This window comes from Cyclopterus lumpus, chromosome 18 (genome assembly GCF_009769545.1).
Source record: "Cyclopterus lumpus isolate fCycLum1 chromosome 18, fCycLum1.pri, whole genome shotgun sequence".
In the NCBI taxonomy this organism is placed as follows: domain Eukaryota; kingdom Metazoa; phylum Chordata; class Actinopteri; order Perciformes; family Cyclopteridae; genus Cyclopterus; species Cyclopterus lumpus.
The window spans coordinates 6,927,074-6,947,743 of NC_046983.1; the positions used below are offsets into that span (position 1 = coordinate 6,927,074).

At 44.4% G+C, this 20,670-nt stretch overlaps 2 protein-coding genes and 1 long non-coding RNA gene across 7 annotated transcripts; 1 reads left to right on the plus strand and 2 right to left on the minus strand.

Moving 5' to 3' along the window:
* Window positions 1–8: 8 nt before the first annotated feature.
* On the minus strand, window positions 9–4,679 carry nagk (N-acetylglucosamine kinase). Of its 4 annotated transcripts, none has more exons than XM_034557098.1 (10): window positions 4,556–4,679; window positions 2,706–2,790; window positions 2,412–2,510; window positions 2,186–2,327; window positions 1,671–1,781; window positions 1,477–1,589; window positions 1,117–1,204; window positions 929–1,023; window positions 747–825; window positions 9–630 (listed from the first exon to the last, which is right to left on the minus strand). In XM_034557098.1, exons 3-10 carry the CDS (start codon window positions 2,469–2,471, stop codon window positions 428–430), a joined length of 891 nt encoding a protein of 296 aa, XP_034412989.1. In that variant the 5' UTR covers window positions 2,472–2,510; window positions 2,706–2,790; window positions 4,556–4,679; the 3' UTR covers window positions 9–427. The 4 variants fall into 4 exon arrangements, with proteins under 4 accessions (XP_034412989.1, XP_034412986.1, XP_034412987.1 ...); XM_034557095.1 differs by lacking the exon at window positions 4,556–4,679 and adding an exon at window positions 3,161–3,286; XM_034557096.1 differs by lacking the exon at window positions 4,556–4,679 and adding an exon at window positions 3,114–3,213.
* dok1b (docking protein 1b) lies at window positions 4,506–16,109 on the plus strand. 2 transcript variants are annotated; one of them, XM_034557092.1, is made up of 5 exons: window positions 4,506–4,887; window positions 11,500–11,823; window positions 12,554–12,650; window positions 12,756–12,928; window positions 13,545–16,109. In XM_034557092.1, exons 1-5 carry the CDS (start codon window positions 4,831–4,833, stop codon window positions 14,883–14,885), a joined length of 1,992 nt encoding a protein of 663 aa, XP_034412983.1. In that variant the 5' UTR covers window positions 4,506–4,830; the 3' UTR covers window positions 14,886–16,109. The 2 variants fall into 2 exon arrangements, with proteins under 2 accessions (XP_034412983.1, XP_034412984.1); XM_034557093.1 differs by having other exon boundaries at window positions 4,763–4,887; window positions 12,557–12,650.
* Window positions 16,110–17,264: 1,155 nt separating this feature from the next.
* On the minus strand, window positions 17,265–18,929 carry LOC117747702. The gene is made up of 3 exons (XR_004611468.1): window positions 18,546–18,929; window positions 18,338–18,396; window positions 17,265–17,711 (listed from the first exon to the last, which is right to left on the minus strand). It is a non-coding gene; the product is annotated as an uncharacterized LOC117747702 (long non-coding RNA).
* Between the last annotated feature and the right edge of the window lie 1,741 nt (window positions 18,930–20,670).

Consider the following 20,670-nt stretch of genomic DNA (forward strand, 5'->3'; position numbering starts at 1 on the left):
GTCCAACCTGTTTAACGGCCACCTTTAATGCATGATAATATATTTTCTCTGATACCACCCTCGTCATAATGTGCTACAGACGCGGAAAGATGATTTTTCTGTTAACAGTTAACAGTCTTTTTTTAATTTATAAATGTCAAATGTAAAGAAGTGTTGCAAAGGTGCAAAGATTTACAATTACAGTAAAATTGAAGAAATATCAATAACATTTTTCAAAATAGCCTCTATGCAGATTTTGAATATTTTCAACCACCTGGAGCTCCGCTGGTCCCAGACAACCTGGTATCTTGTAGTGAGGTAAAATCACTGCTATTATTACACAATCATTATTATCATCATCTTTATAGTACGTGCTATTAGCAAGGATGCAAATAACTTTATAAATTGGACAATATGATTTCCCTTTAGCTGAACACGTTAAGATCCCTCATTGGATGCTGTTAAAAGTGTGTCGGTAGAAGACTTTGGCATTAGCATCGTAATCCATAGTTACGGTTTCGTCAATACTCCGAGCCCCCAGACTCGCGCCGCCGAGGGCCGAGGACTGCTGCAGAGCCAGGAGGCTGTAGCCACGGAAACGGCCCTTGAACTTGTCAGATGATGCCACTTCCTCCAAGACCTCAGTGAACCCTAATCGGAGAAATGCAGAAACCAAGAGAGGGAAATGAAATTTGGAGGATCTAAAGCTCTACTTCTTTTGGGAAAGTAGGTTAAGACCTCATGGTCTTGATTTGAGGGGCACTGACCCGGTTTCAGAAGCTCCCAGCTCTTCCACACTGAGCCCACACACAGGATGGGAAGGCCGTGGTCACTACTCAGTAGAGACTGCCATCAGAGAGGGACGGAGGGAGTCGTGTGTTAATGTTTAGAACAAATGAGTGAAAGCACAGTATACGTGTGTGTGTGTGTGTGTGTGTGTGCACATTACCTCCTGTGCTGCTGGTAAAACTGCTTCTACGTGTTTCGCAAGCACTCTCCCAGCCTGAGTGAACACATGCTGACAGAGAGCGTCCTCTTCTGCGCCTGAAACCCACAATTACTTTTCATTTGACCTCCCATTCAAACCTTTTACTGGTTACCTTAACAGAAGCAAGCGGGGAAAGATGTGCCGCCTACCTTGAGCCAGCTTTTGGCACAAACCGGCAAAGTGGGACTTCTGGAAGTTTCTGTAGAGGTGCGGCAGCATGCCCATCAGATTTGACACCTGGGGAAAAAATTGTTTTTTTCACAACAAACTACATCAGAAGAGAGAAACTTTATTTCTAAAAAATCAGATGTCACTGATATTTTATTTTTATATATTATATATGTATTATATTTTAAATTCAGGGTTCATTTCTTATCCTGACTGGCACTTCAAGTACCCAGCATGCCTCAGCATAAATATTTGTGATTCATTCAGCGCTCCCCTACTCAAACCTGAGCTGACATCATTGTACAAATGAACACATTTTCCCTGTTTTTTTGCCACCTGACCTGGAAGTACTCCTCCATGGCCTTCCTGACACGGGTAACGTCATGAGGAGGAGCGACCAGGTTGTCCTTGGCATCGAACACCGTCTTCACCGCCAAATGAGCGATCCAGAACGCTGGGAAAAGAGGAGATGATTGAAGGGTTCGGTCCAATCAGTGAAGCTAAATGTAATTCATATACATATCGCCATGGTTACCTCCTCCTTCGTCACCCATCATGTGACCCCAGCCTCCACAGCCGACCTGTGAGCCGTCGGGATTGACTAACTTGCAGTTCGAGCCGGTCCCTGATATCAGAACTACACCTCCTGCAAAGAAAACAGAGACGGTCGAAGCTAACTGATATGATGTTACAATAACTGTATGTATATATATATATATATATATATATATATATATGTATCTATTTCAGCCATAAAGTGTGGACAGACACGCTATAAATGATATCACTTTGATACAGCCACACCTAAGGGGGTAAAGTGTAAGGCGTTTCCCTGTTATGACATTTTACGGTTATGATTTCAAATGCATCAGTGAGCGTCTTTCAAATGTTAACGCTACAGTCTAAATTATTTAATTGCATTTAATTCAAAAGCAAAGTTAATTGAGATTAAATTAGGTGTAAATGCAGGCTACTCCTCCACTGTTTAGTTAACGTTTTGTGCTGAGGATTGACTGCACTACAATGAAACAAGAGAAACAGTCCAGTTACCACGATCGCTGGCAGTCGCCATGGCACCGATTGCATCAGTGGTGATGAAGTAGTTGTGGCTGAGAGTGGGGAAACGTTGCTTCATGTCAGCGATCAGCTTGTCGATGGCCGCTTTCTGCTCCCCTCCGCTCAGAGACATGCCCTGCACAGACAGAAAATATGCGTTTAAAATGTTCCACTTCATCGAAGATCACGGTGAGAGCACTTTACAAACAGTTTGACTGACCAACGAGCACAGTGGCGTGTTTGGATCCAGCCCAGCCTCCATCTTGGCTCTTTGGACCATGTCGTTGATGGTTTCAATACATTTGTCCACCCCAACCAACTGTATGAACAAAGTCACACACACACACACACACACACACACACACACACACACACACACACACACACACACACACACACAGACAGAACATCTGTATGGGAATCTGTTTGTTTTTTCTGGTCCTATGCAATAAGTAAATGTATAAGTCAAGAACAACCCCCCGAATCCCCCTTATTCATGCGTTATTCCTCTCACCCAGTGGTTAGTGGACGGGCCCTCCGTCTCGGCCAGGATCTTCCCATCTGCTGCCACCAGCACCACTTTGGAGTGGGTCCCTCCACTAGAGACAGACACAGAGAGGGGGAGAGAAACTGAAACACACATGCATAAAAATGCATTAAAAAAACAAACAGATGTGCATTTGCTTCGATATATAAACGGACTTGCAAAAAAACAAGCTGAAAAAGGATCACATATTTGTTCATTTATATATCTATTCTATTCTATGGTAAGTGGTCACGAGACACAAACAGCGAACAAGCTCCCCCGGTCAGAAGACTGGTCAGTAAAACTAATAAAGTACAAGCTAGTACCCGAAATTACTCGGTGACAACCGCAAAAAAAAAAAAAAGAATACAATCTGCAACGCACACAAATATTTACCGATAATTTAAAGTCCGTGTTTGTTGTACATTTTAATAAATTCTCACCCCTCTACTCCACCGAAAACTGATGCCATGACTGACTTCCTATTTCAGTCCTGTCGATCCAGGCAGTGCGCAAATATCGCGAGAGCAGCAAGTGAGCCCAAAACTACAGTACTAATAAACTACCATTAGGTGGCAGCAGTGTTTTCCCATTTGTTAATAGGACAATTATCAAATCACAATTTTTTTTAAATGTTATGCCATACTGAATTTTAGACATAGTTAATGAGAAAAACGAACAGGTAACACTGTGCGTTGGTGATGATAAGGTACCAAGGCTGCAAATAGGCTATGTGACAAAAACTGAAAGACAGGATTAATAGGTTTTCTTGGATTGTGAAAGAACAGTGTCATAGTAAAAACTAATTGTGTCTTGGCTCATCGTCTAAGAAAACATACTCAGTGTCCAAGTATATGCCTAATATTGAATTTAGGATCATTTGGTTATGGACTGAAAACAGGGACCACCACTTTGAGTTACACTGTGATCCAGCAGGAGGCATCTGCAACACATTAACTTTGGGGCCAGCTTTTCTTTGCCAACATAGGCTCCTTAAAAAACGTTCATTCTTCAGCTATAAATGTCTGTAATATCACAGTACTCATATCGTAAGTACGAATAGTGAGAATCTCGGTCTTGCTTTATTGGTTTGTATGTGGAATAATAGCAGTTTTCTATGAGTGTGATGTATTGTGGTTATTTTCCTCAAATAAACATCATCTGTTGTTACATGCAGTTGAAAGTATAATATATGTTATGAATATAGTCTGTATATGAGAAGTTACACAAGAGTGAGAAGGAGGAGGGAGGAGAGAGGAAGAATATGAGCGGCTCGGTGCGTTCACCATGCGCTGCTCACTCTTTTTATACACACTCCTCACTACTCCTGTAGGGAGGCAGCTGCGTCAAGTGCCACAGTCTTACTGCTATACCGGATGCTAAATCATTTGTATTTAAAAATAAAAGAACACGTACGCGATCAAACTTTGCAAAGCCTATAAACAATGGGAACATATTTACACATTTCCTCAAACTCTTTTGCGTTTGTGTTGAGTTCATCTATGAATAAAAAGGTTTAGCAAACAATGTGGAAGCAAAGCATTAATGCTAGTGTATTTCAAGAAAAAAAAAAAACATTTTTCTGTGAATTTTCTACCGTTTTTTTCCACAAAGATCATGATGCCAATTGAAATGCCCGGGGCCTTAAATTGACACGTTGAGCCTTGTCTTGTGGTGCGGCTCCTGAATTAAAATAAAATGTAAAAGTCTCCATAAACTGATGTTAATTGAACTTTTATTTTGAAAGTCCCGCCCGGAAGCATTTCTTTATCTATTAAATGTGGCTTTCCTCTAGTTGAGCCGTACATGAGGAGAGAGGCGACAGATAGGTTACCAACCGACAACACCGGACACTCTTCAACTTTCTCGGGACCACCCGGTGACCGTTTCGATCTCTTTTTTAAAAAAAAAACATTTTTTAGCCCGGCCATGACACCTTCAATTGTGCGCGAGCGGTACGATACATGCGTTTCCACGGCTGGGGGGCGGAAGTGAGAGAAGGGGGAAGTTGCCACAGGAGATATAGGGGGGAAATAAACGCCTTCAAAGTGAGTCAAGTTCAAGTCACATTTCGTCTTTCGAGAGGAAGGGTGGCCCCGGAGCGTCTGAGGGCATGGACACCCACGTTAAGGAGGGACAGCTTTATGTGCAGCACCAGAAGTTTGGAAAGGTAAGTCCAAGAAAAACTTCCTATATTTCCTATAACGGTGTGGCGTTGACAGAAGGGATGAAAAGTAACTGAAGCCAGTAGTTAAACCCATAATAAGGCAGCGATATAAATGTTATGTAATTTAATGTGCCAGTAATATATGAGGATATGGATTATTCTGGAACGGGTCCCTGTATGAATATTACGGTCACTGCTGCACATCATAACAAGTCTGTAAGGCTTTGTAGAAATTTAGAAACAGATAATACTGGTGACAAAATAATCAAAGTATTATCAATTTGGAACATTTTAGAAATGATGAAGTAAAACCATATATTTATGAGAGCAATAACGCTGTTATTATTAGTTTAGGTCATGGCAGCAGAAGTAGGCAATGTGTTTGTCGATATTTCCTGAAAGTTTGTGTCCCATTAAGTCTCGAATATGTTTGTAATTATTATTATTATTATTACATTATTACATGTCATTTAGCTGACGCTTTTTTCCAAAGCGACTTAAAATCATTTTACAATCATACACCGTAGAACAGCTACAGGGAACAATTCGGGGTTAAGTGTCTTGCTCAAAGACACATCGACTAGGGCGGGGATTGAACCACCAACACCCTGATTGAAAGACAGACCTGCTAACCACTGACCCACAGCCACCCACGTAATTCACACAACAACGTTAACTTGGTGCAAATTCCTGGTTATACACCTTAAGGGAGCTGCATTTTAGATAATGACAAATAAAAAAAGAGCACATGCTGATGCAATTACAGGCCAGCCATTGTGCCCTGCGTCTTCAAAGAGAAGCACACTGTAGATGCACAGAGAGAGAGGAAGTTAATGTTTAACTGATCTGGCCTTGTTTTGATGTGGTGGCTTTGGAACAAACTGGCTGTGCATCTGTGTGTGTGTGTGTGTGTGTGTGTGTGTGTGTGTGTGTGTGTGTGTGTGTGTGTGTATGTGTGTGAGCGGGGATGCATGTGAATGTGTCACTGAAGACCTAGTGCACCTTAGCAACTTCAATAAATGTAAAAAAATACACCAAACCAAAGTGGACAGAATTGCACTTAGGTAGAAGGGACATATTTTTTAGAGTGTGTGTGTGTGTGTGTGTTAGCTGGTGACACCTATTATAACGGCATGCTTTAAAACAAGTCATGAAGGTACATGTTGACTTTCCACAATATGCACACCTTAAAAAGGCGGCACACCCACGACAGCGTCATGGAGTTGAGAAGACGAGACAGTGGCGAAAATGATCATTTCTTTCACAAAGCTGGCAGACATGTTTCCACTTCATCTATAGCTGCATCAACAGCTGTTCACACCGTTGCAAACATGGTCAACAAGCCACGTCCTCGTCGTCTCCCCTGTGCACTCATTTGAGTTTCGGAGAGCAGGACTCAGTTAAATTACAGTGATATAGCACCTGTGGGTGTGTTTGTGTGTTTAATCCAGTCCTTGACCTCCATGCAACCTTGCCTTTCGTCTCAGCGCGCCGCAGGATAAGAACTCATTTCAGATTTGTAAGAGGGTCTTTGTCTCTCTGTCTCTCTCTGGTCATATGACATGGATTAACAAAACGTTCTGGCCCCGTTTCCTGCCCTGAAATCGCAGTTCCACAATAGATATTCTGACTTCCAAAGCGCAGCTTTCAATGCCTTTTGTAAACAGTAGAAAGTACAACAGAATAGGAGCAAACATAATCTTTGCAGAGTTGAGCAGAAGAGAACCAAAGTGGATGAAAATGCACCAGAGAGGGGCAGAATGGTACAGGAAGCTGAACGTCGGCTGTGTGTTGAAACTGGTTCGAGAAGGTTGAATTATGCAATGGTTAGAGCTGTCAGTGGACATACACATATAATACATTCATAAATGCTCAATCTCACGTGCGTGGTTGGAAAAATTTGATTTAAGAGTGCAGTGACAGCCCAGGTTTCTGACTGTTTTATCATGAGTGAAGTCTGGCCAGTACAGACTTAACACCGAGGACACTCCAGCCATGCGGACAGCAAACCAGAGAAAAATAATGGCTGCGTCATATAAGAATATAATAAGAATCTGTGTAGTTTGCCGTTTTCCTGCACCCTGGAGCTACACCAAGCTTTTGGTTTGAGGTTCATGTGAACAGCTGTTTGCCAACTAACCAGCAAAGGCTGCAGATGCAGGTCAAAGGACAATGATGAAGACAGCTATCAGCCGTGAGCGAGCAGACACAAGGATAAAGTAGTATTACGTCTAAAAGTAATACCTGCCTGATGGATTCATGGGATTTGTCTGATATTCTCTTCCCTTTTTTTCAGCACAGTTAGCATATTTCTCTGAAAAGAAACAACAGATTATTTGTAGCAGGAAGAACCAACTTGACGTATAAGTGAGTAACTCCCCACGCAGACTTTGCTGTGAGTGTGTTTTCAGGAAGAACAACATGATCTAGTCAAGCTAAGTGGAAAGGAATGCTTAAGCATATGCAGAAGACAGTGATTAGTCCTTCCTTACGGCGATGGTAATAGTTTGTGTGAATGGGAGAAAAGTTCATTTTCAATTGAAGCAGACACCTTATCGTGATGAACAGATAATGTACCATTTTTTATTTTCACAAACAGATCTTTTTGATCACAGGGTCGGTTGCTCTTCGTCACTTACTCTTGTTAATTAAAACAAGAAAAAAGAAACAACACTTCCCCCCCAGTCGATTCAAGCTGAACTCATTATGAATGATGACAACCACATACTGTGTGTTTCTGATTTGTCAAAAGAATTAAAGTACAAATGAGTATTGGACCAAATGAACAAGTTGTTCCGCGCTCTTCTTCATGCCTGAGTTGGACACGCTGGACACATGAGCCGATTGTGAGTGTTACTGGGGACGCCATGCTGGCCATGCTGCGTCACGTCAAGACAGACTTCCTCGTCACATGAAATCATTTTCTGACCCGGTTTACATTTCGCTGTGTCACTTTGTTTGGTGAGTGCTAGTGTTAACACTTAACACTTGAAATGACATTCTTTTTTTTTTTTCTCTGCAGTTGAAAGTTTGAAATTTGAAAAGTTGAACATTTTGTTGTACAGTGAATATATCTTTAAGCTATAGGACAGTGGATGTGGTTTTTATTGCCTAAACAAGCTATTTTGAAAGTTAGTTCAGTTCATTAGTTTCATGACGCACTTCCTGGATTATGTTTTCCATCACTGATTGCTGTGAACAACAAAGTCTTGCCTTTACTTTCTGCTACAATAGTCGACCAACAGAACATGTTGTTGTGTCTTATAAACTGATAAACCTTTGGTCAGCTCTTTTGTTTATTTATATTTTTTACTTGACTCACCATGTTGCAGAAACCCTCAGCTGATATTCTTCGATTCCTTTTGGAGAGATTAATAATAAGTCATTACTGTAGTTCCCCGTTTTGTACAAAGTATCTTAATTTAAATGTCTGCTAAGCGTGGTTAATGTTCGGTCAGTGTGCGGTTTACTTCGCTCCACTGGACTCTGCTGCTGCCCTCTCTGCTGGAGTTTATTGTGGAGACACAGCAGAGGACTGAGGTTAGGGCAGCAGATCTGTGGTCTGCCTACTGCTCTAACACACACACACACACACACACACACACACACACACACACACACACATGCTTCTTCTCCCTCATTCCCTCCTTCTCTTGAATACACATTACACACATTACTCACATACACACACAGCTTTCCTCTGTTTTCCTTCTCCCTCCCTTTAACAGACATTAGCGAGAACAGACGCGCTCCGATACACAAACATACTTTCACTCTCTCGGATAAACACACACACACACACACACGCACACACACACACACACACACAATACTCCTGGGTGTGTCACTGAGGTCCGTCTGTGGCCGGTAGGAACATACGCGAGTGGTTTCGTTGAATAGCATCCTGACAGAGATAGAGAGGACCCTGTGTTTGAGAGGTGAAAGCTGTGGATAAATGTATCCAATAATCAGACCGCACAACGCACACAAATTCTTACAGCTCCTGGAGTGACTCAAGTGCCCACGACGTAATGCGTGCAAAATGTAAATTCGTAAACAAATAAATACAATGACAGTTTTGAAGACATGACAGACGTGGCAGAATTCGTCGTAGCTCATTATGCAAAATCATCTCAGAAAAATAAAAATAGCAGCAGCATCACCTTCAGTGTTGAATGTCCGTATAGAACCACACCTGAAGGCCACTAGACTTTCTGGGGAAAGTTGTTATTGATACCGAAAATTCCCACAAACAGAAAAAGCAGCAACATTGCAAGAAGGACATCATTACCCGGGGTTCACTCTTCTTAAAATAAAAGTTACATGTTAATAACAAACAAAGAAGTAACAGTGTCAAGGGCACTCGACTCCAACGGAAATGGATTTAATTTCTCACAAAGAATATGTTAAAAAGGAAAAGCAAACTTTTCAGTAATGAACCTCAAGCAGTGTTCTGTTTGCCTTTCTTAAAAATTTCAAATTGTCGGCGCGATAGTTAACACATTAGTCATCATGACAGTAAAGGACATTTATTGTTTGGGCAGCGAAACAGAGAACAGAGAGACACAAACACACAACTACTGCAGCTCATTTTGTTCTCGTGAAAAGGCAAGGGCATCTGTGAGGAAGTATCTCTCCCTCGCTGTGTCATGATCCTTTTTTGCATAATTTCCACTTTGTGTGTCACGTCTGATAACGGTCTGTTGCCTTATATGGAGCAGCTGTTTCACACACACACACACGCCCACGCGTCTCCGGACCGTATTGCAACAGGGCTTTAATGTTTCTCACCCTCTTCATGAGCACTGCACAATCACACGTTTGTCAAGAGTCTCTGTGTGCGATTGCATGCACTGGTGCGCAGCAACAGATGGTCCACAATGCGCCACGGGAATATGAAAAACAATACTGAAACAGATGCACACACACACATACATTGGTACACACACACACACACACTGCACCGAGACACACCTGGATGCAGAAGAAGGAAGTAAAGAGTATCCTGGGTCGTGACAATCCCACACATTTCCTGTCCTTTCTGGCAGTTAGTTTATCGGGTCGGAGTGTGTACGTACAGCACTTGTGAAACCCGGCGTGCATGTGACTTATAGAAATTATATGCATGAGTTCTGTTCTTGCAATAATTGTGCCGTTGGCATTTTTTTGTTGTTAAATGAACTGGATGATCATTTTATTGGTAAATATGATCTCAGCAGAAGGAAATCTCCCTTTATCCCTTTTCACGCACAGTTTCAGTTAATGTGAAACATTATTAGGCCAGGTGTAGAAACAACACCAGCTTGTTTAGTTTGTTTGTTTTACGGGTTCATAGGATTTTTTATTTTGTTGTTGTTGTGGGAGCAGCTCAATCAAAGGAAAGTGCAAACAGGTTTGCCTCATTATGTCCAATTAGCAGGGCGGAGCTGGGCACTGGTAACCAGTAGCACGATGGTGAGGTAGTAAATGGCATTGTGTTATTATTGGTGTGCTCATTAGTGAGAAATCTTTGTATTAATGGTACGTTCATTATTCTGTGTGATTTGGATGTTTCCTCGGTTAAGCTCACCCTATACATACTTGGGCAGATGGTAGGTCCCAGTTAGAGTAAACCACCATTCAGTAAACAATAAACATGGACATTGTTAGCGCTGACCATCTGGAGCGTTGTACACTCGCTTGCGGTCATTCTCATTCTTCAGTATTTCGAGTCATGTTGTTTGGTCACATCCCTTTTTTCCTGTCCCCGTGGAGGAAGAGATCATTGTTAGTGGTTGCTTCCTCACTGCTGTCCCCGCGAGAGACACGATGCACCTGTCACCTACTTTGGGACCGGGGTGGTATTTTTAACCCGTGAGCGGCCACAGCGCACTTCCTTGTGATATCCTTGTTATTTTGTGGTCTTACCTGTTTTCGGGGGGCACGTCTTGTCCTTGTCTGGGTTCTCGTTGTCGCGTTAAACTTTTACTCACTCCACCAACGCTGTGGTGATTCACTTGCCTCCTACATTAGGCCCCAGCTAGTAGGGTAGAAGGAAGAGAAAGACCTGGAAATGTTATTTTGACTCACATTGTCTGTGGACTTCAAACAGTAACTTTCTCCACTTTTCAGCAGTTTGTGATTATGTGAGGCAATCTTTGCATGTTGCTTTCCCCCATGCTGTCGGAACACACCACATGCGGATTGTTCCTCCCTCCCCAGACAGATGTGAGCAGGACAGATGTGTGCCACCCCCCTCCGACATTCAGAAATAGCTTTCTGATCTTAAATGCGGGTTTAGTGATCTCTGGAGGACGTGTGTTGCTTATTGTTGTAATATAAATGTAAAGAATACATAAATAAATAACAAAAGATCTAGAAATGTTCACCAAACGACACAAATATGGGAAAACCTTTCAGATGATCTACTGGAAAACAAAAACATGGAAACTCAAAAGAAAGATATGTGATACCTTAATTACAAATGTTGACAATATGTATGTTGAAGGGATGAATCAAAGGGAAACGACTGGGTCTGGTGATACATCACACGTAGTCATTTGTTCCATTGACAGCATAACAGTATTGATTAGCGCATCTTGAATTCTCTCCTCTTTAACTTTTCCACTCAATCAGAAATGGAAGAAGAACTGGTTCGTCCTCTACCCCGCCAGTCAAAACGGCATCGCCCGCCTCGAGTTCTTCGACTCACCCTCGGGCGGAGTGGGCGGGGCCGGCGCAGGCTCCGGAGGCGGGGCCAATGAGAAAACCAGGAAGCTCGACAAGAAGATCATCCGCTTGTCTGAGTGCATTTCCATCCTGCCGGCCCTGACGGAGAGCTGTCCCAAAGAAAACATGGCAGCTTTCTGTGTGGAGACCAACGACAAGACGCACGTGTTTGCTGCGGAGAAGAACACCGCCAAAGACTGGATGGACACCATGTGTGACATCACATTCCAGGTATCCTCACACTTTATTCTCTCCTTGTGTCCGTGGGTTTTAAAGGTATGAGCTCATGTCTTTACTTTGTGCCTGAATATGACCACGAATACTGAAATGAAGAACAGTCTCTTCAGTTTGGAGGGAAACGCTGAAGAACTGCTGTTTACCATTTTGCTCTCAACTGGGATGGCGGCTTAATTCTTTTTGTTGTGTGACATCCAACATTTACCACATGTCCCTGGAGTGTCTATACAGGCCACAACTTCTATTGTGTATGCGTGCGCACACACACACACACACACACACACACGCACACACACACGCACATGAACGTTACACATATTTGCAGAGAGGAAGCCGGAGGGAGTTTCCAGCAGGACGACTTCATCCGCTTCGTCCTCTGTTGCAGTCTCTCTAACTCTTAATTCTCTTTCCTCTTTCCCCTCTCTCACTCTTTATCCACTCTCCTTCCAGTGGACCGAAAAAAGTTTCTAGACACATAAACAAAAAAGCAAACTCCTTATTAACATTAGATGTCATTTAGCTGACGCTTTTATCCAAAGCGACTTACAACCATGTTACATTTATACACTGTAGACACAGCTACTGGGAGCAATTCGGGGTTAAGTGTCTTGCTCAAGGACACATCAACCTGCTAACCCAGTCGCCACAACATACTATGAGGATCCGACTGTGGCGTCTTTCTCAGCTGGTTGACTGTTTGTGTCTCTGCGTGTTTGTGCGTTAGCAGGGAGGAGGCGGCAGCAGCACCGCTGCAGACTCTGATGGAGGAGCCCTGGACCTGCAGATGGCTGAAAACCTCATCTACTGCTCCAGAGAGGAGGGTAAGGACGCTAAACAGGCTGGTCTTTCATAGATTCAGCAGATCGTTATATATATATATAAGTAAACCTCACCATAAAAACCCGTCTCCCATCTTCTCCTTGCAGTGGACGAGTTCTGGGTGAGCGTTCAGCGAACCGAGGCGTCAGAGCGCTGCGGGCTGACGGGCAGCTACTGGCTGAAAGCTGAAAACGACACTTTAACCTTGATGGAGCCAAAGACCAAGAGGAACGTTCTGGTGTGGCCCTACAAGCTGCTGAGGAGATATGGGCGAGACCGGGTGGGTGCCTGCGCTTACGAGTCGACAAAAATAACTCTCATCGGGGATCAAAAATAGATCTCTGACGCTTCTGACGAGTACAGGCAGAGGAAGTGTAATGTGTTCCATATAAGCCCAGAAGTGCAATTGATACTGTTAGCAGCAGTGTGTGTGTGTGCATGTGGTCAGGGCCTCATGAAGAGGTTTAGCTTCGGAGTCTGGTTGCTTTTGTGTCACTTTGATGCTCCAAGGCGCGAGACCTTTTAAAGTGTCTGTCTGGTTTGTCTTCTGATGTCTTGAGATGTTACGCATTTTCAAGGTCAAGAGAAGATGCAATTGATCTCCGCATGTAGGTCTTTGCATTTGTGAAAAAGAAAGCGGGGGTTTGTGTGTAAAATTGCAACAGTGAGTGAAAGTAATACAATTAGATATGCTGAGAAAAGAGAAAATCAGTGGAAAAAGGAAGCTGCCTTTTAGTGCCAAGAAAATGATAAATGATTGAAAAAGAGTGCTGGGACTTCAGGCCTGTTGAGACACCTCTGTGTATATCTAATTAGTCTTGCATACTTTACTTCCACTTTCACACGTGAACACATTCAAACATTCCCCCTTATCTTTCTCTGCTTCCTTCCTCCAGGTGATGTTTTCGTTCGAGGCCGGCCGCCGCTGTGACTCGGGCCCCGGGAACTTCACCTTTGAGACCAAGCAGGGCAACGAGATCTTCTTGCTGGTGGACCAGGCCATCCAGTCGCAGAAGGTGCTGGCTGAGGAGCGCCACCTCAGCGGCCCCAGTAACTCAGACCCAGACTGCCCTGCGTCGCTGCAGCACATACGCAACGCCGTTCCCAGCGGCGTGACGGCTGGAAGCGGAGACAGCAACAGCTGCAGCAGCCGGGAGGCCGACGGAGATTCAGGCGGCAGCAAACCAGGCTCTGCTGATGGTGTGCTCGGGAAGAGGGAGGGCGGAGATGGAGGAGGAGGAGGAAGGGGTCAAGGCACTGCAGGAGTAATCAAGGGGAGGAGTTTACCAGAACCACCAGCCATGTTGGGGGGTTTGGGAGGTGGCGTGGGGCCTCCGAAGTCTACCAGGGGACCGACGGCAGCAAAAGCTCTCGCCCCGGCTGTGGAACACACAAGTCTTTATTCTGAGCCGGCAGATTCAGTCCGTCTGCCTCTGCACTGCATCGACTGCCTGTACTCTGACCCAGTGGACAGCATCAAAGGTCAAAGCCAAACCAGCAACCCCTCCCCCATTCCAGTGCCCACCCCGCGCCTCCGACCAGTAGGAGACGAGGCTTCGGCGGGTGGCATCCAGGGGGATCATCACCTTGTAGGCAGCAACCACAGGAAGCCGCCGGACTTGTACTCACACTTGTACGACTGGATCGGCCTGGAGCTGAACCAGAAAACGAGTGCGCTGAGTCTGAACGGGGCCGGGGGGGGAGGAAGGGGCGTGAACAGTAACAGGCGACCACCAGGCGGTCAAGCAGAAGGGGCTTCGTCGCCTCCGGCTACGCGCCAGGAGCACATCTACGATGAACCCGAGGGTTGCGCCAAAGGAGGCATGTCCACTAGTTCAGGGATGAGTGTTTATGACGAGGCGCGCTTGGAGCCCCACAGCCAGAGGAGACAGGAAGACCAATCGGGATTGGAGGGAAATTACAGCAGCCCCTCCCACAGACACTCGCCGCCGCAACCTCCGGCTCCGAGGTGGCCCAAACCGTCCACCGGCCCCAAACCGGGCAGGGTCGCTTTTGGCCGAAAAGAGCCGCTGCCGCTGCCCCCTGGGAAACATGGAGGTCCTGGCAGTAATGTCAACAACAACAACAATATTTTGGGGGGAGGAGACGGGGGGAGGGAGCTGTACAGCAAAGTGTCCAAGCAGAAACCTCCATCTGCTAATTTGAGGAACAACCAGCACCATCAGGCACCGCTGAGATCACCTGATATCATCTATGACAACTTGGGAGACATATAAAATCCTTCTTTCCCTTTGAGAAAAGAGGAGAAGTGCTAATGCAGAAGACTTGCTCCATGCCTCTATCCTTACAGTTTTTTGTAGGGACTAAGCTCACTTCTTCATCTGTGGACGGGCATAATTAGTTTAGACAGCGTAGAGCCGCTCAGAACCATGAGAACACCACATGACGGCTTTGAAACATGGACTGCAACTATTGTAGGGCCACCCTCTGTGTGTGTGTGTGTGTGTGTGTGTGTGTGTGTGTGTGTGTGTGTGTGTGTGTGAGAGTGTGTGTGAGTGTTTGAGAATTGAGAGAGTGTGTGCATGGTCAAACCACTGTGTGGTTGGAACCAGCCACTTCACTTGAACACACACACACACACGCACACACAGAAACCATTTGGATCTGCCAAAAGGAGCCCGGCCTTCAGGCTTCACTCCAACAAGCTGAGAGAGCGGCTTGGCTCTCCTTTTTCAAAAATGTCTGTCGTGCTGATGAAGTAACTGGGAAACATGTTTTTGCACTTCTCAGGCTTGGAGTATCGTTGAGGCTAGAACTTCACCAAAAGGAGCTGGTCTTTTTCTCTTTGTGTTTTTCTGGACTGATCTATCATCCTCAATCTCTCGGGAGACTTACAACATGTTCAGTAATCTGAGACGCAGTTGCATTTTAGCATCCCCATGAATGTAAAAACATTATTGCTACTGTTTTAGGGGATCTTGGAACCATGTCTCATGAAGAGGTCATGGGGTCACATGATCCTCACGCAGGCTTTGAGTTACAGAGGTGTCTTCCCACACGAGACAACATTATAGAATCCTTTATGTTTCTATGTACAGACTAAATATGAAACTAATCAATCAACTGCAACGTGTCAGAATCAGCTGTGCTGTCTGTAAATATAACTATTAATAAAAATGGCTCCAAAAAACTTAAAAAAGGTTCTCCCCTTATTGCTACATCACGACGTCCTCCCAGCGCGTCTGTCCCGATAAGACGATTTAAATGTTTCAGAGACTTTCTGTCCCCGCCTTCCCGCCCCCGCACGCTCTGTTTTTGTTGTTCCAGTCGGTTTCCAACCACCTAATCGCTCCGTTAAAAGTTGAGAAGCAAAGGCTTTCTTGTCCCTCTTCCTTCCTTTCACCCTCTTCGCATTAATTCTGTTGTTCGGTTGCTCCGGTGACAGTTAATGGCGGCTGGTTTGTGCCGGACACGCTGTGCATTTCAACTGCAGATGAGATACCGTAAGAGGAGGGCAGGAAAGAGGTGGGAGGGGGGGGGGGGGAGAGAGAAGGGACAAAACACATTTAACTGACATGTTGAAGAATACTGATTATCTGGGTGTTTATCCTGAGCTGAGGTTGAAAAGAATTCCAAGGGAGAAAAGAGATGAACAAGGTGGTGACATGATGAATGCTGGCTGGATGGACCGGCCTGTGTCTGGTTGGCTGCATAACAGGCACAGGCTGTTCCCGTCAGTGCTGCTGTTCTTCCTCCCCATCATCCTCTTCATCGCCATCATCCTTCTTTATGCCCTTTTCTTTTTTTTTTTACCCCCTCCTCTCTTTATTGACCCGCCTGCTGCCCGGAGTACTTTTTTTCCGGACAGGAAAAATCCAAAAGTAACTTGATTACATATTGAGGCGATATTTCCGCCCTCCTTCCTCCGCTTCTTCAGCCAGAAAAACAGAAAGAAAGAGAGCGACGACAAACTTCTGTCTTTCTCATTAAACTCTTGGTGAACCCATCGGGAAAGAAAAGAACCGCGGCACACAAAGCACACACACAGTACATAAGTAATGTTTTCACGCTGTCCACATATGTTTCTTAAATATGGCGGAGCACTTCCTCATTGGAATATCCAAAACAAGCCCTTTAGCACATTTACAGTCAGTGTGGCGAAGACTTCTGCTCGTAAAGTGAACTGCAAACGGCCGAGAGGGAAATTGTGACTGACTGCTTTTTCAACGGCTGTTTATTGTGCTGTATCTCAAATGGCTGCATTACATTTGTGATCGTATTCATGGGACCCTTGCCGTACTTTTTGCACCTTTTTGTACGGAATCAACAACAGAAGATAAAAAAACATTTATTCGTAACGCTTGTTGATGAGCTTTAAAGGCACTTGGAGGCCCACGTCTGTACCGGCTTAGAATATTGAATATTTACCGGTCAGACACGAGAGTGTTACACTATTCCTTCACAGGGGTATGATTATGACGTTATGAAGTTATGAAATTAGTCAGAAGCAGGAGTAACAGGCAGAGATATTCTGACTAGTTGTCAGAATATCCCCATACACACTGGGTCCTACATATAATGCAGCAGCATATTTCTGCTAGACTCTGCATGATAAAGTATTTCAGACTTTTCTCATATTGTAAAGCAGGTGTTCTATAATCACCGTGGAGAATATACAATGAAAGTAGTGCACATTTCTGCTCGAGTCCCCCTTTAAGGTATGTTGAGTAAGTTGACGCCACATATTTGATATTGTTTTCAATAAAGAGCTTCAGTGTCTCATGGTGGTTTAAATACTGTTTCTAAAGACCTGAAACTCCTCAGGAGTTGTGGTATCAATAACATAACATATGGACAGATTAGAACTTCATGAAAACACAAATCGAGGCTTCCTTCCTTCCTTCCCTCACCCCTCTCTCCTCATCTGCTTTGACCTTTCATGCATCTGCAGAACAGCTCAACTGACTGATTGCTGATGAATGCGTGTGTGTATATGTGTGTCTGTGTGTGTATATGTGTGTGTGTGTCTGTGCGTGACCTCACAATAGTTTCAGATCTACTTCTGGGAGTTTTCTCAGTTTTCTGGACAGATTATTGTTGGGCTGCACGACATAGAAAGAACAAAAAGCATTCAATTAATTATGATGAATGTTGAAATAAGAGCCGCTTGAAGACGGATAGACACACCGACTTCAGTTCTTCGTGTGTGTGTGTGTGTGTGTGTCATTTCTGGCCAGCTTTATCTTCAGGTTTGAGGTCTCTACATTATCTGCAAGCAGACGTGTCTCACACACACACACACACCTTCGACCATTATCACGTCAGTCACAGTCTTCCTGTCCCCTTCTCAGCCTGTCCTCGACTGTCTCCTTAGTCTCTCTCTCTCTCTCTCTATTTTTAAAGGTCATGTCAGACCTGCTGAGAGAGAACAGGATCAGTCCAACAACAAGAGGCACTGAAACCAGACTTTACACTAAAGGGCTGGAAACTAATCTCCAGAACCTCAAAGCTCATCTCAAACTACTGAGACTCCTAATAACTCCATAACGATCCAGTTACCATCGGCCACTATTTCCTATCCTATCCTAAGTCTGTTGATGTATATTACATAACTTGTAAATATGTGTTGAGACCCTGCTTGTTTTTAATCGTGTGAGAATGTCACACCCCCTTTCAGCTGCAGGCTGAAACTCAGCTGCGTTTCCTCTTTCTGCTTTAAGGTACTCACTCTCTGAGTTTTCTGAAGGAAATGTCGGGTTCTCATTCAGATTCTCGATCCGTTGCCCCCTAAAAATAAAAGGGCATGTTCGTGAAAAACTCTGCTGAATATTTGTATAAAGTGAGACTCTATAGATATTTGTAAAAAAATATTTGTTCAGCATGCGTCAAGTGACCTGACACCCACTAAAGCAGTGAGACGTTTTCTTCAAACAAACCTTTTCATTTCCTGATCAGGTTTATTGTCACGATTCTTGTCTCCTGCTCATCGGCAAATCAGATTTCCAGATTTTTTTCTCGACCTCCTAGAACTGCATGGGCGTCAGGAACTTTCAGATATCTGTCACTCAGATTCAGGGTTCAGGTCTCGCAAACCCTGCTGACTTCACCTCCCCACTTCCTCCCAGAGATGCACTTCCTCTCTCTGTTCTCAGTGCGCTCTGCTTGTGAGAGAGCTCCTCTCCTCCTGTGAGTATTCCCTCTCTGTCGGAGTCCCGGGACGTCCCGGTCAGGACAATCACCGGAAGGAGACAGTGGACTGCAGTTGGGGAGACAGATCGGGAGTCTGACTCTTCTGCAGATTACAGTCCAGAAGTCATTGGTGCATCGAGAACAAAGCAGGAAGTCAGTGCGTGAATACGATCCTGACTCAGATATACAGGCAGACTAACAACGTTGTTGTTGTTTTTTCAGATCAGAAGAGACACTATGCAAAAGCAACGTTATCAAATGGTGAAATATTGTTGCGAACGGAACCAAATGCATTGACTTTTCAAGAAACAGGAAGCCGAAGCTGAGAAAATGTATCCGCACAATTTGACAGAGCTTATCATCCAAAATCCAAGCCGACTGATAGGCATGCACACAAAATGAGACGACAAGCCGCAAAGCAAAAAGGTCACCGTGCACTCCGCCCACAGGTCATGACAAACTCCAATTATTGTGTTATTTACCAACATTACAAATATTATTTGTCAATGCATAAGGAACGAGTATGTGTCGACGCAGGACGGGACTGTTTAGAAGAAACAAGCTGCCCTTCCAAAAAGAGACCACGCGCGGTCATATTCGTGCACTCATATTTGTTCATCTTTTCACGGCACCAGCAGTCAGAGGAGGTTTCATGCAGCCAGTGTGCTGCGGGTGGAACAGGAGGCGGTGAAGGTTCACGTGGTTAGTTAGTGCACCAAAACCACCACAACTTAAGGGGCAATTTATGAACCGTTAATGAACACAATATGTGCAGTTTCTTGACATCACCTCGTGGACTTTTGGGTATAACAAGTTCAATATGGTTTCTTGCATGACCCCATTAAGGTGATGATCTGCAAAAAAGAAAAAAACAAAGTCATGCATTGTGCATGGATTATTTATAGAACGGGACCACAATGATGAGTCTAATCTTTCGATACACATATTCTTTATCTGCAGGCGAACCAGTAGGTGTTAAAGGTTAAAAGTGATGAGAACCACCAACATGTTACTTAGTTACAGTTTATTAACCCACAGTTTATACACAGTGGTACAATACACATCTGAGAGGAGATAAATAAATATACAAATATAAAGATGTAGAACCTACAGGATCTGGAAACGACACAACAGCTGATTGGATCTCCTTCGCGGGTCGGAAAATGCACCGGGTGGAAAACAGTCAACACAAACAACTCTCCAGCTGAACAGGAACACGAGTGAGTTGCTACGAGATAAAACAACAACAAACAAAGAACCTTCGTGGAAACAAACAACGTGTCAAGACGCTCTGTACAAACTGCGCTCTGAATACATGAGCAAACACAAATAGGGACGCTTTAGTGAACCGTTGCTCATGCCTCGTTAATATGGTGACATTTAACGCTGGGGAGTGTGGCTGGTGTCCTCCCAGAGAAGGAGGCTCTTTGGCTTCAGCCTTTTGACCTTTTTTTCGGGGGGAGAGAGAGAGATGAAGAGAGAGAGAGAGAGAGAGAGAGAGAGAGAGAGAGGCTGCTGTTGTTCTATCAGAACAAATGTATGAAACTGACACACGTTGACTCTGGGCTCTGGGATGGCTGACGAGAAAGGAGAAACGGGTAAAATGTCAGTGGGAAGTTTTGGAGGTCCGGTCAAATTCTCCCCAGAGACAAAAGGATCGTTGTGGATGCAACCAGTGAATGAGGAAGTCCTGTGACATCACAACGCCATGAAGCCATTCGCCACTGGGTAGTCCCTCATGCTATAAGGTTCAACAAGGGGGTGGAATGGCGGGAGACTGATTAAGCCTGTGAGTGTGTATGTGTGAGAGTGTATGTGTCAGTGTGTGTGTGTGTGAGTGTGTGTGTGACAGGGCTGCTTGACGAGGAATAC